Raw genomic sequence first — 15,035 nt, forward strand, 5'->3', positions numbered from 1 at the left:
AACAGTTAACAATACTAAATCAGTTTTAATTAATTGTAGAAATTCTCACATGATATAATGAGGACCTATCATAAATTCATAATTAAAAATTTAAAAGTTTGTTACAGGTTCATGAATCTATCTCACTTAGCAAAATTTCAACTCCTCCTACAGACACTGAATTTTAAATTACCACTTGTGATGGCCTAGCTAATTACATAAATAAATTGTTTGCATATGACTTGGTCCATATCTTCAACTTAAAGAGAAATATGTCATTATTATAAAGAAATTGTTCATATAAAATGTACTAAGTATTTGGAGGTCAAGTACTAGAATTGGAAGAAAAAGCCTCATTTGGGAGATTCTTATTTCTTTTATAATTGTGGGATTTTAATGGGGTCAAGTTAGGTTAATCAAATTTTATATTTTTAATAATTAAACTTGGACGCTGATGGCTGGATTATACTTGAAAGGAAAAAAAAGAAGGAATAATTAGTTCTAAGAAATTTAAAACTTTTGGTGTGATATAATTTATAATACCATATCATAAAATCATCTTTCTTAAATTTATTCTATATTATTGTGATGTAGTGATAACATATAGTAATACCTAGAACAAAAAGTATAATTTTCTTCTCTATACAAATAGGCTGGGTGATGAAAGAAACTAATGAACCAACTTGGGTTGGTCGAGTGGTCAGCTTACTCGTCCGCTTAAGCAAGTGTCGGGGTTCGAATCCCGCCTTGTACATGCAGTGACCTATTGGCCAGCGACAAATCCTTAAATGGAATTCCGATCTGCAACGAATTAATCTTTAGCAAAAAAAGAATACTGTGGGCAACCAAAAAAATGAAAGAAACTGACTAGTATGGTTGTTATTGCCAACAAAATATGCCAAAATGTGGCACAAAATAACATTTCATCCTTTATGTAATATTTATTATATTAAGGGTTTTTTTTAATTCATAATTTGTTGTATTAAATATCTATATAGAATAAATGATGAATGTGCTACTAAATTTTTATAATGATAAGTATTATGAAATAGAATAATACCTTAATTTTTACAACTTAGATTTTGACGTATTTTATCAAATATTATTTATATCTAAATTAAAGATTGATATAGAGATGTTTATCTCTTAACTTTTAATGACTAAATTAAGTATATTGTCATTATCATAACCTCGCAAAAGTTAATTTTATGGATTCCCCTTCAAGAAAACTGAAAAAAACTTAATAGGTGGTGGCAAAGATCCAATGGTATGGGATTTGGAGCTACACAAGTTAACAATTTTTACTTTTTCCGATGAATTAACTGCATGCTAGTCTTTTTTTTTTCTTGGGATAAAATATATATATTTTTTAATTTCTCAAAAATTTTAAAAATATTTTTAAATTTTATTAAATTTATTTAATAATAATACATGATAACTATGTATGATTTATTTATATTAAAAATTATTTTTATAAAATTATTACTGAATTGGTCATAAATTTTTTTAAAATTTAGCTCTCAGAAACATATAAAAAAAATTTGAAATAAAATTAAAATAAAATAAAATTTAGAAATATTTTAAAATTTTTGATAAATTTTAGAAACAAAAAAATATAATTTTTTATTTTTCTTTTTTTAGTGTAAGTTATTTGAAGCATCGTTGGTTACATTGAACATGCCCATGTTATTTCTTCAAGCTAGTTAGGCTCTCCAAACTTGATGGGGTCCAGGTTTACAAATCGAATATAACCATGTATTTAACTATTTCTGTAAGGAAAAGTCTAGGGGGCCAGCAATTTTATTGAATTTTGGCCAGCATGAACTAGCAGAGGAAGGTGAGCCATTGGATGAAATCTCACACCAATCTCACACCGTCAAATCATCATTGATGGCTAGTTGATGGCTAACAATCACAAAAATTGCTGGCCCCCTAGCATTGCTCTTTCTGTAAACATGGTTGTTGAAAATAAACTATATCAATTTATGTCTCAACATACGCTTCATAAATCATAAGAGTAGGGATTATTGGCATTGTATTTATTTTGATAAAGACTCATATAGTTGTTTCTATATAAAATTTATAGTTAAAAAATATTAGATAATTTAATATATTTAACTAAATTATTGTTTAATATTTTTTAATTATCAATTTTATAGGTAAATTTTCTTTTAAGGATGAATCTCCATAATCCAACTTTTCTTTTGCTGAACCATCAAGAAACCAGTCCAACAACCGATACTAATTCGGTTCGACCTTCAATAAAACCACCCAATTTACAAACCGGAATTGAAGTAGAAAATTGGATAAAAACCAGCAAATTAGACAGAACGGGCCATACTATCCTCTTGGATTTTTTTTTGTGAAAAAGAGCCTATCCAATTTAAAAAATGAACATAGTTTTATAGTGTTCTTAATATAAGTTTTCATCAAAAAATCAGAACCAGAGTGAAAGTGTGTAGCAGCCAGTGAGGAAGAGACCCAGACCAGTAGGTTCTGATAGGTGTGGTTTGTGGTGGGCCTTGGCCCAGTTTCCTAGCTCATAGGCAAAAACAAATTAAAAAAAAAAAGTAAAATATCGTTTTTGTTCTCAAACATTTGGAGATAAATCTTAAAATTATTCCTAACGTTTCAATCATCATATTTAAGTCCCTAACATTTTAAAATTCACTCAATATTGTACTGCTGTTAGGAATCCGTTAACAGAATTAACGGCGGGACAAAATTGAGACAATTTTAAAATGTTAGGGACTTAAATAGGACGAAAACGTTAGGACAAAAACGATACATAAAAATAAATTTTAATTTTAATTTTATCTTTCAATAATATTAATTTTTTACTGTACATAGTATTCAATTATTTTTTAATTACATCTAAATAAATTACACTTAATCACATTACTTTTATTTTAAATAATTTATTTTTTTATAATTTTAAAAAATTTTGATACATTAGAGACAAAAGGTATAATTTATATTTTATCGTATATATATTATTTTTTCTTTTCTGCAAGTTTATATACTGGTCATTCTACAAACATTTCATGATAACTAAAAATCTTTAAGACTAAAATTATAAAAAAAATAATTTATTTAAAATAAAAGTAATATGATTAAGTGTAATTTACTTAAATGTGATTAAAAAATAATTAAATACTATGTATAGTAAAAAATTGATATTATTAAAGAATAAAATTAAAATTTATTTCTATGTATCATTTTTGTCCCCAATGTTTTCGTCTTATTTAAGTCCCTAACGTTTCAAAATCGTCTCAATTTTGTTCCGCCGTCAATTCTGTCAATAAATTCCTAACGGCGGACAACATTGAGTCAGTTTTAAAACGTGAGGGACTTAAATAGGACGATTGAAACGTTAGGGACAAAAATGATACTTTACTCTAAAAAAAGTCATTGAAATATATTAAAAAGTATTTACAAAATATTTATAAACATTTATATGATATAATATGATAAGAATATAATTTAAGCATTTGTGTTTATGTTTTGTGTGTTTATTTTATGATTTTATAATTTTTTATTTTGACTGAATTTTTAAATTTTTTAATCAATATCCTGATTTGATATCTCATTCGATATTTAAAACATTAATAATTAGAGAATAAAGGATAAAAATATAAAATATTAAACTTGAATCAATTCAATTTTCATTAATTTACCATCTAAACGTTAAAATTGATTTCCAAATCAATTCAATTCAATTCTCATTTTATATCATTTATCCCAAATAAAATATTAGGTAAAGTATTAAATTGGTCTCTTGTGTAATCCTGTCTTGGTGTTTAAGGTAAAATATTCTATTTCAATCTAAAAAAGTCTCATTAGTTTCAATATAATCCCACCGTGAGATCAAAGTTAAATAATTAACGCAATATCCTACATGCAGCAATACAAGAACAAGGTCGATAATCTGGTAAATAAGTACAAGTTCTAGAAGTTAAAAAATCAACCGTGGATGTATCAATATATTTATTTATGATTCTACTTAGTTTTATAAAAACTATTTTATTTAAATTGTAAAAAAATGATAAATAAATGTATTGATGCATGTTGATTTTAAACCTCACTTATTCTCTAGATTATCACCTTATTCTTATATTACTATCATGTAGAATATTTCATTAATTATTTAACATTGATCTCATAGTAGGACTACGTTGAAATTAAATAATTTTTTTTAAATTTAAATATGACACTTTAAATTTTAAGGACAAAAAAAAAATTACGCCTTAATATAGGGGACCAATTTAATACTTTCTCTTAAAATATATTACTTAAATTCAATTAATTTCAATTGAGCAAATATTTTTTTCATGTTTTCAAACTTCTTCAGGAAATTTTTGTTGTTTTAATCTTTCACACATTATTATGTCTGTTAAACTTTAAATTAAGAGTATTTCTAACCTTTATAATTTTACCAAGTCTGTTAAATCAAATAATTCATTTTCTTGTTACACGAAAATTTATGAAAATAGATTTTCTTAATTTTTTTCAATTAAAATTGTTAAATGTATTTTTTATTATAAATTCTTTATATATTATTAAAAAAAATATAACAAACATATTGTAGAGTATGAAATCACATTTCATAAGATTTGAGAAGATTTATCTTTAAAATAGTAAAAATTCATACAGATATTTTTATATAAAATTAATAATTAAAAATTATTAAATAATAATTTAATTAAACACATTAAATTATTAAATAATTGTTAATTATCAACTTTGCATAAAAATGACGAAAGTCTTCCCCTTTCAAATTACACCGTTACATATAGCAAAGGGACAAAAGGCGATAAGCAAACCCATACATGAGAAATGGTGGTCACATATTCACAATTAATCAACTATGCTTGAGGCCAAACATGGAATGGGGCTACAGCTTCAAGCTTGTGTGGAAATGACTCAAACAAAAGAAAAGAGAAAAAATATCAATTCCACTGCCATCACACATTTACGTTCTTCCAGGAAAAAAAAGGATAAGATTATGGTCTCTTCCTCCACGTGGCACTCCCACAGTGGTTGCTAACGATAAGGCTAGCATTCAAATTTTTTCCACTCTCGTGTGGCTAATATCCCATAATGCTATCACTCACCCAATCCAATGGCTCAAATTCTCCACCAACCAATCCCTTCTACTTGAGGCCATTGGATTTCAATCCATCCCACTGTACCATTATATAAACAGAGTTAGAGAAGCAGCTTTGCAGTTCAAGCAAGTTAGAAAAACAAAAGAGGAAAACATGGCTTCCTCCATGATCTCCGCCCCTGCTTTCACCGCCGTTAACCGTGCCTCCCCGGCACAGGCTAACATGGTGGCTCCATTCAGTGGCCTGAAATCCTTGGGTGGCTTCCCAGTCACCAGAAAGACCAACGACATCACCTCCGTCACTAACAACGGTGGAAGAGTCCAATGCATGCAGGTAACAACATATTATAACATAACAACCACTTGCAATAAATATTAATAGGTCTCAGAGCTCATCACTTTTATTAAATCTAGTCAATATTTAACTACAAAAAAAATATTTAACTACAAAAAAATGCTAGAAAGATAAAAAAAAATAGTTAGAACTTCTCTTATTTAACATTTATTAATTATCGCAATAATTAATAAACCTTACATAAGATACATTATGACTATTTTTGACTAATTTCCTTTGTTTATCAAATATTTTCGAAAAAAAAAGAGTGCTTAATCCTCCAGATATTAACTATGACTAATTAATAGTTACAAATCACAAAATATACTGATTCCTAACACTACTGGAATGTTAATTAATGGATGAATGATTGTATCAGGTATGGCCACCACTTGGGAAGAAGAAGTTTGAGACTCTTTCATACTTGCCAGACCTGAACGAAGAGCAATTGAGAAAGGAAGTAGACTACCTTCTAAGGAAGGGATGGGTTCCGTGCTTGGAATTCGAAGTCGGGGTAAGTTAGTTACATATTTTAACGGCTCCTTTTTGTAAACTAACTAACTAAGTAACAGAATTGTTGCGTGTTGGTGGTTAGTTACATATTTGAACGGCTATTTGTTATTTTAACTAACTAACAAACTGGTCGGAATGTTGTGTGCAGTACGGATTCCCGTACCGTGAGAACCACAGGTCACCGGGATACTATGACGGAAGGTACTGGACAATGTGGAAGCTTCCCATGTTTGGATGCACCGACTCAGGTCAGGTCATCAAGGAACTTCAGGAGGCTAAAGCTGCATACCCCAAGGCATTCGTCCGTATTATCGGATTCGACAACGTTCGCCAAGTGCAGTGCATCAGTTTCATCGCTTACAAGCCAGAGGGCTACTAAATCTTATAAAACCAACAAATCATTCGTAGACTTCTCTTTTGTGTGCACTCAACCATTGTAACAGCCTTTTGTTTTTTTACTTGTTCTTTATTTTTCGCTTTTGTGCGATTTCATCCTCTGTATTTTTGGTTTCTGTTTTCGGATTACCATATGAAAGGATGAGAACTGTTTAATAATAAACTATTATCTTTTGTGAAAATTCAGCTGCTTAACTTTGGATTTTATGAGATATACAACGATTTTTTGTGAATAAGGTGAATAATAGGTTTTAGAATTGGTCTAATAAAATTAAAAAATACTTCACTTTTAAATTATTAATCATTCGTATACCTAATGAATGAAATATCCACTTGTTATTAATTATGCATAAGTAAATTAAATTAAAAGGAATAATCATTCAATTAAAAATAATGAATATAATCATTTGTATACTTAAATTTTATATCTGATATATCTATTATTCACATTGTTTAATATTCTTCTTATCTACTTATACTTTTTCATTAACTTTAGGCGAAATTGATAATTAGCTGTTGTCAAATAATTTAATAGATTTAATTTCGTTGTCAAATGATTTGAAAAATTTAGTAATGTACCTCAAATTTCAAACTTTTTTTAATAATAAAAGTGATTATTATATTTAGATAATTTAGTTACAACTCTATAAAGTTAATACAATTATAATTGCTTGAATAATAAAATATAAAATATAAATTTAATTATCTAACCAAATTAAATAAAACAATTTAAATTTATTAAAAACGTACTAATTATATATTCTCTAACACCAAGGATCCTTTGTTGGATGGGGTCGAAAATGAAATCTACACTGAATTGAAGTCAGATAGTGTTATTGCTAGATAAGTGATGAATCACACAAAGGAAAAATTGATGTATATAATAAGTACAGTTCATATTCTTTGGTCCCCTCCCTCCAGTAAAATGATGATTCTGAAAGCAAATTGTTTCAAAATATGAATCGCATTGGAACAATATAATGTTGCCAGGAAGCCACTGATCTTCCAAAAAAAATAAAACAATTAATATGAGTTGCTTAATTCTTGGTATCTAAATCTCAAGATACTGTATATAATCTATTGGAGCAACCATAAATGCTTTAACAATCTTCAATTTGCATATCCTTGATGGGACAATTTCTCAAGAATCTTTGAGGGCAAAAATTAAACATTATTCTTAAAACACAAATGAGTGTTACATGCAAAAAGTTTTTCGGGCCACATATGGTTTACATAATGATTTTACATTTCTGACAAGTTTACACTAAAAATTTTGATTTGAAATGTTTTTTCATTAAAAAATTCAAAAATATCAAAGCATTATGTATGATCATTTGAAAAATATTTTATTTTTATTTTCATTAACAAAGTAGGGTATTATTCTACAGCAATGAGATGGCATTATTAGATAATAGATAGTGCAATTTTTCTAATGTACTAACTAATTAAGTAATTATTATTATTATTATTATTATTATTATTATTATTAGAGCGGTTACATATTCAAGTCTTTTTGACAATTAAGTTCAATCAAGTTAGTCCAAATTTAACAAAAATCAGTTTTATTAGTGGAGCGTATATATAAATATTTCGCGTTTTTCTCATCCTCCTCTTTCTTCTTTTACTTCTTCGCGTTTCTCCTCCTACTTCTTCGCATTCCTCTTCCTTCTTCTTCGTGTTTCTCCTCCTTCTTCTTCGCGTTCCTTTTTTTTTTTGGTTTTATTCTTTTTAAGAGAATAAATCAAGAAGAAATTTGAAAAAATTAAATAAAAAGGAGAAGATGAAGAAAAAAATGAAAAAAAGAAGATAAAGTGAAAGATGAGGAGGAGAAATTCAAGTGAAACGAAACTAAACGAACTTAAATTAAACTAAGAAATGAACGAAATTTTTTATGGAATAAAAAATTTGGTCAATGCTTAACTGCAACATCAAGTAAACCTCATTTAATTTACAAATGAACCGAAATTAGTTTAAATTTGAACAAAACTAAGTAAACAACCACACATGAATAAGTTTAGCAAATTCAAACGAAACGAAACTAAATGAACTTAATTAAACTAAGAAATGAAGCAAAATTTCTTAAGAAATAAAAAATTTTGTCAATACTTAACAACAACATCAAGTGAACCTCAGTTAATTTACAGATGAACCAAAATTAGTTTAGCTTTGAACAAAAACTAACTAAACAATCACACATAAACAAGTTCAGCAAATTCAAGTGAGACGAAACCAAATAAACCTAAATTAAACTAAGAAATTAACCTAAATTTCTTAAGGAATAAAAAATTTGATCAATACTTAACGGCAGCATCAAGTAACCTCAATTAATTCACAAATGAACCAAAATTAGTTTAGATTTGAACAAATAGTAAAAAAACTCAATCATTAACAAAAACATATTGAATTCATTTTTAGTTCCAAATGAATTTCAAATAAACTAAGAAATGAACCGAAATTATTTAATAATAATACCAGAAAAAATCAAAACCAATAAAGATGTTAGCAAAATATTGGTATCATTGGTGATGACGATAACAAGAGAGAAAGATAACAAAAAAAGGAGGAGGAGGTGGAGGAAGAAGAGGAGGAGGAGAAAAAGAAGCGACAATAATGAATATGCACATAAATTTAAAATATTTAGTTGAACTTAATTAGGGTTATGACTTAGATGTAAAAATTTATTCTATTATTATTAATCATGGGTTCGATGTTTTGAATAACTCACACCAAAATAAATAAATAAATAAATAAACAATAATAAAAGTTGTGAATAAAAATAACTTATATTGCATTAATATCCTGATTGGACCAGGACCTTTAGATAGCTACACTTGTGGACAATGCAAACTTAAGATAAAGAAACAGATAACAATAAGTTTCATCACCTCCTTTACCAATACTACCACATCATATATGTTTATGAAACATTGACATAATACGATTGATGGAGTAGTGCCGTATGAGACAGCATGTAATCTTGATATTAAAATGGGAAATTTCGAAGGACTCACATGATGATGCACTTTGCTTTCATCGCTATATTGATCGAGCATTCTTGTGGTGAAGATCGTAGGAAAATTAATAGTACATTCATTTCAAGCAAAATCAAATTATAATAGTGCAAAAGTTATAAAAACAAAATAGAAATTGGAAAAGCAAAATCTTATCAAAACTAAAGCTAATTAATCTAAAAGAAGTAAAGAACTAATTCTAATTGTGTTAATTGTATCACCAAAAATTATATATATACACTAAAATTAATTACTAAAATTAGGTCGCATATATAAATACTGTTGTTTTATTTATTTTTAACCAGTATTTTATATTTTAATATATATTTTATATTATTAATTAATTTTAATAATTGGTTTTAATCTACATCTATCATAATTATTGTATCACGAACTCTTTTATTCCTAAGTTGTAGGCTTAAGATAATAAAATTTAAAATTTTGCAGTCCGTATAATATAAAAGCTAACTCAATTTTAATGCACATTTTTCTCAATTTAAATTAAAAAAATAAGTAAATTACATGATAAATAGAAAAAAAATTGATATTAATACAACCTTAAAACTGAAAAATAAATAAATATAAAAATATGTATTTTATCGCTATCACCCTTATCCTAATTACCAAATCATTTCTCTTTAGCCTTTACAGATTTTTTATTGCACATTTGCACTATGGTGCAAACTCTGACTTTACGTAAAGTTGATAACTAAAAACAGTCAGATAATTTGACTGATTTGACTAAATTTTTATCTAACCGCTCTTAGCTATCAACTTCACGTGAAGTCGACTGCATATAAGTTTCTACCTTGCACTATACTCTCAATGTTTTTACAGGTACTACTAGTAAGTACCACAACATTTAAAGGAAAAGTCTAGGGACCAGCAGTTTTGTTGAATTTTGGTCAGCATATAACCAGCAGAAAAATGTGAGTCATTGGATGAAATCTCACACCAATCTCACACCACTAAATCATCATTAATGGTTATTTGCTGACTACTAATCACAAAAATTATTGTCCCCTAACATTGCTTACATTTAAATATAACGTGTTCTCTCTCATCTCTGAGTTCCTCACCTTTCTCACCTTCATAACAGAATCCTCAATATAGTCATGGAAGCATGCGAAATACATAATGCGTGTCCTTTATATAATTTTCCATTTTCAAAACATTACATGTTTTCTTCATAAGACACACTACTATCAATCTTAGGATTGTTATCTATTTCTTTATCTCAAGTTAGCATTGTCCACAAATGTAGCTATCCAAAGGGTCCAGTCACAACTCACAACATTAACGCCAACAATATAAAACCAAAAAGGCGTTGCAACGTATAGCATATGCTTTATTTTATGTTTATTCCGTAATATAACCATAAATTGAAAGAAATGTAACAAGGACAAAGGATCTTAAAAAAAACAGTTTATTATTCCACAACGGAAATCAAAGTGCAGAGGATGAAATATCAAAAAGAGAAAAAAAATAGAAAAGAAAGCAGAAGCAGGGTTGTTACAAACGGTTAAGCACAAAGCCACCAACAAAAGAGAGATCTACGAATGATTCGTTCGTTTTATAAGATTTAGTAGCCCTCTGGCTTGTAAGCGATGAAGCTGATGCACTGCACTTGGCGAACGTTGTCGAATCCGATGATACGGACGAATGCCTTGGGGTATGCAGCTTTAGCCTCCTGAAGTTCCTTGATGACCTGACCTGAGTCGGTGCATCCAAACATGGGAAGCTTCCACATTGTCCAGTACCTTCCGTCATAGTATCCCGGTGACCTGTGGTTCTCACGGTACGGGAAACCGTACTGCACACAACATTCCGACCAGTTTGTTAGTTAGTTAAAATAACAAATAGCCGTTCAAATATGTAACTAACCACCAACACGCAACAATTCTGTTACTTAGTTAGTTAGTTTACAAAAAAGAGCCGTTAAAATATGTAACTAACTTACCCCGACTTCGAATTCCAAGCACGGAACCCATCCCTTCCTTAGAAGGTAGTCTACTTCCTTTCTCAATTGCTCTTCGTTCAGGTCTGGCAAGTATGAAAGAGTCTCGAACTTCTTCTTCCCAAGTGGTGGCCATACCTGATACAATCATTCATCCATTAATTAACATTTCAGTAGTGTTAGGCTCAACACATTTTGTGATTTGTAAACATTAATTAGTCATCGTTAATATTTTTAATGGTGTGAAATTATATAGTACAAGATTACACACTCTTTTTTTGATAATTAAATACTGGCTAAATTTTAATAAAAGTGTTGAGTCCTAAAACTTTCTCTTAACATTCATTGCAAGTGGTTGTTATGTTATGATATGTTGTTACCTGCATGCATTGGACTCTTCCACCGTTGTTAGCGACGGAGGTGATGTCGTTGGTCTTTCTGGTGACTGGGAAGCCACCCAAGGATTTCAGGCCACTGAATGGAGCCACCATGTTAGCCTGTGCCGGGGAGGCACGGTTAACGGTGGTGAAAGCAGGGGCGGAGATCATGGAGGAAGCCATGTTTTCTTCTCCCTAGCTTCTTCTGCTAAGGAGTAATATAATATATATATGTGTTTCTTTCTTATTTGCTTGATCTGCCAAGCTTCTTCTCAAACTTGGTTTATATAATGGTGTTGGGGCTTGTAATCCAATGGCCTAAAAAGTTGAGGTGATTGGTTGGTGCAGAATTATTTGATAGTTATCTATTCTATCTTGGCTTGCAGTCACAAAATGGAATACAAACAACCAAAACATATCATGGTTGTGTTATGGCAATGAATTGTTTTGGCTTCACATAAAATTGTTTTACACACAGTGGACCGCACAATTTACAAACAATTATCCTGCCCAAAAATGAAAATCTGAAAACAATTTTTCGTATGGATTTTGAATTTTATAGAATTTTCTTAATTAAAATTAAAAAAAATTAAGGACAAAAAAAAGACAATCTACCATCATAGACAAGTAATTTGTTTTCATTTTAAAATATAATGATTCAATTAACTCGACACAACTGTTAAGAAATATTGAGTCTCTTGATTTTTTAGATATGATATTGGTGGTTACAAAATATACAATAGGAAGAAAGAAGATTTGTTCGATTCCCGTGAGAGCTTCCATATTCGAACTCGGGCTGTGTTTAGTTTAATCTTAATTAACTCCTAATCCCAGAAGAAATACAAATTAAACAATAAGGAGAAGAGAACTACAAGTCTTTACAATTGAAAAGTGATATAAGCATGTGTCTTTCAACTTCTTCATATCCATTTCAGTACTATAAGTATCTAGAAATAACATGGATATGCAAAACTACAGAGGTTAGAATTCATAGAAACAAATCTCTTTTAGAATCACTTGTAACTAGTGTGTGTATATGAGATTGTAGGCTCTAAATAAAAGGGAATTAGCTTAGTTGACTTATATAGTTATATTATAGTTGGCTCCCTAGGCTTTTTCTTTAATATAACTTATCACTTCCTTAATCCATAATTAACTCTCTCCCTCCCTCACTCTCAAACTTCTCAAACTCTCTCTCCCCTTCTCATGTATTCACAACACAAACATATTCTCTCAACACTCTCTTCCCCACGTTCTCTCTTTCTCCATCACTCATCAACCTAACACCATTCACCACCCTCTTCATTTCTCTTCTCACTTTAAGCTCCATACTAGAATAGAAGGGAGTAAAACTGATTTGGATTTGAAGGGGACAACTTCATCCTCGACAAAGAATATGAACCTTAGGGGTTCATGATAGGAAGCTTATCTGATTTTTGAATGGCGAATTTTTGATACATTAGAATTTGGCAAATATGTTTTCATTTATAGAGAAAGATATGATGTTATTTATGTTATGAGTTGCAAGGCAAAATAGATAAGTTGGAAACGAGAACAAGATAATGGAAAATCAAAATAGTAATAGCAATTTAATTTAATTCAAAAAATATTAAATATGATAGACATTGCATAGTTATTAGCTAAAAATATATTTACAAGGATCATATGCAAAATCATTAAATCAGCAACCCTATATATACATGAGACTCTTGAGGTGATCACCTAAAAATATTAGAAGACACTCAGATCTAACTGCCTTATATTACAAGGGACAAAAAAAGAGCATGCTCTACACTTCAAACCTTCTCAAGAACACAAGGTTAGGCTTCCTCTGCATTTTCCCCTTAAACTACTCAAAAGATATTTTCTTTCTAATTAAGTCATTTTTCTTTTTAAGATAGGTCACACTTGGCTCCTTCTATGTACACTTCCTGAATGGAGTTTTTAAGCAAAAGCAGGTATCCTGGAATTCTGGCGATCCCTGTTGAGGCAATCAAATCCTTCTACTCTAACCTCGGCTGGTTTAAGTCCAAAATTCATCCTAACACATCCTCCTTTGCGAGATGCCGAAGATGGAGATGGTAAGCCTGACGGCGATGAGATTACTGATATTGGGTTGTTCCTTTCGTCTCCAAATTGTGCATCCTGGATCAAGGGGTTAGCTGCCCGAACCGGGGGAGATCCACAAAAATATGGAGGAGATGATGCTACTTGATTAAAAAATTCCTCCCCATGATTCTCCTATAGCAATTAAATAAGTCAAAGATCAAAGTCAGAGAAAATCTACTACATCAAGATTTCATCTCTTTGAACCCTAAACCATTGACATATCTGAGAACTTTCTTCCTAAAGAACAAAGAACCATCTACAAAAACCACAAGCTCAACACATTACAAAGATGTAAAATAATTCTAAGACAAACCCTACGACATGTAACGAAGACTTAGGAATATATAATATAACATACCCTCTTGAATATAATGTCTAGTAGCTCTGCTCCCGCTTTCGAATCAGACCCCTCAGCTTGTTGACTACTAAAAAAGTGAACCACAAACACAAATACAATTAAGGCACAAGCATTGTCATCAAAACTCAGTAAAATGCATAAGAATCAACGGAGTTAATTACTTGAAATGCCATCTTAAGGGCCTCATAGGCATGTTACATAAAACGCCAACTCGTCGAGGCTTGGGGCAAACGACAGGCTCCTTCTGATCAGCAAGGTTAATAGAGCCTCTCCTCTCTTCACAGGCTGCAAAGGCGTTCTGCTGAAGGCTATAACAGTTCATCTTCAAAATTGGTGTTATTCCACAGTAGAACGCCTAAAAGCACAGAAAAAATAACAAAAATTGAAGATAATAGCCAAAAGAAAAATAAACATATAAACGAAAATCTAACACTACTGATTCATGATTTCAAATAATTAAAAAAAAATTGTAACGGAATTTACTAGCATATCCACTTAGCTGCATCAATTCAAATGACTAAAGTAAGAAACTATAGTATTTTATAAGAAATTCAGCAACCTATTTCCTATTTTCCCCAAATTTCCAAACCCTATATAGTCTTCTCCCACAAATCAAATCATAGCAGATCTGAATTCAAATATTCATAAATCTTCAAACTCTTCTCCGGATTATGAAATAAAAATAATTAAAAAAAAAATTGGTGTCAGGGAACCCTCCGAAAATCAAAGTCTCCAAACAGCACCAATAAAAGGTTTTCAAAATAGATCTTTACTTCAGAAAACAAAAACACAAACACAAAACAAAAAAAAAAAACGAAAACAAAAGAAGCAAATCATTATTCAAAAATTAAAAAAATAAATAAACAAATCAACGGAGAAGAAAGAAAGAAATGC

General features: G+C 29.8%; 3 protein-coding genes across 5 annotated transcripts; 1 reads left to right on the forward strand and 2 right to left on the reverse strand.

Annotated features, from left to right (window-relative positions):
• The first annotated feature begins 4,806 nt into the window (after positions 1-4,806).
• Positions 4,807-6,511, forward strand: LOC112716705 (ribulose bisphosphate carboxylase small subunit, chloroplastic 1). Of its 2 annotated transcripts, none has more exons than XM_025768684.2 (3): positions 4,807-5,420; positions 5,800-5,934; positions 6,082-6,511. In XM_025768684.2, the coding sequence occupies exons 1-3, from the start codon at positions 5,241-5,243 to the stop codon at positions 6,310-6,312; spliced, it is 546 nt and encodes a 181-aa protein (XP_025624469.1). In that variant the 5' UTR covers positions 4,807-5,240; the 3' UTR covers positions 6,313-6,511. The 2 variants fall into 2 exon arrangements, with proteins under 2 accessions (XP_025624469.1, XP_072061828.1); XM_072205727.1 differs by having other exon boundaries at positions 4,870-5,420; positions 5,800-5,942.
• Positions 6,512-10,752: 4,241 nt separating this feature from the next.
• On the reverse strand, positions 10,753-13,058 carry LOC112716706 (ribulose bisphosphate carboxylase small subunit, chloroplastic 1). Its single transcript, XM_025768685.2, has 3 exons — positions 11,678-13,058; positions 11,301-11,435; positions 10,753-11,153 (listed from the first exon to the last, which is right to left on the reverse strand). The coding sequence occupies exons 1-3, from the start codon at positions 11,855-11,857 to the stop codon at positions 10,923-10,925; spliced, it is 546 nt and encodes a 181-aa protein (XP_025624470.1). The 5' UTR covers positions 11,858-13,058; the 3' UTR covers positions 10,753-10,922.
• Positions 13,059-13,237: 179 nt separating this feature from the next.
• On the reverse strand, positions 13,238-14,481 carry LOC112716707 (uncharacterized). 2 transcript variants are annotated; one of them, XM_025768687.3, is made up of 3 exons: positions 14,303-14,481; positions 14,142-14,205; positions 13,238-13,915 (listed from the first exon to the last, which is right to left on the reverse strand). In XM_025768687.3, exons 1-3 carry the CDS (start codon positions 14,461-14,463, stop codon positions 13,619-13,621), a joined length of 522 nt encoding a protein of 173 aa, XP_025624472.1. In that variant the 5' UTR covers positions 14,464-14,481; the 3' UTR covers positions 13,238-13,618. The 2 variants fall into 2 exon arrangements, with proteins under 2 accessions (XP_025624472.1, XP_025624471.1); XM_025768686.3 differs by having other exon boundaries at positions 14,142-14,208.
• Between the last annotated feature and the right edge of the window lie 554 nt (positions 14,482-15,035).

This window comes from Arachis hypogaea, chromosome 10, assembly GCF_003086295.3.
Source record: "Arachis hypogaea cultivar Tifrunner chromosome 10, arahy.Tifrunner.gnm2.J5K5, whole genome shotgun sequence".
Taxonomy (NCBI): domain Eukaryota; kingdom Viridiplantae; phylum Streptophyta; class Magnoliopsida; order Fabales; family Fabaceae; genus Arachis; species Arachis hypogaea.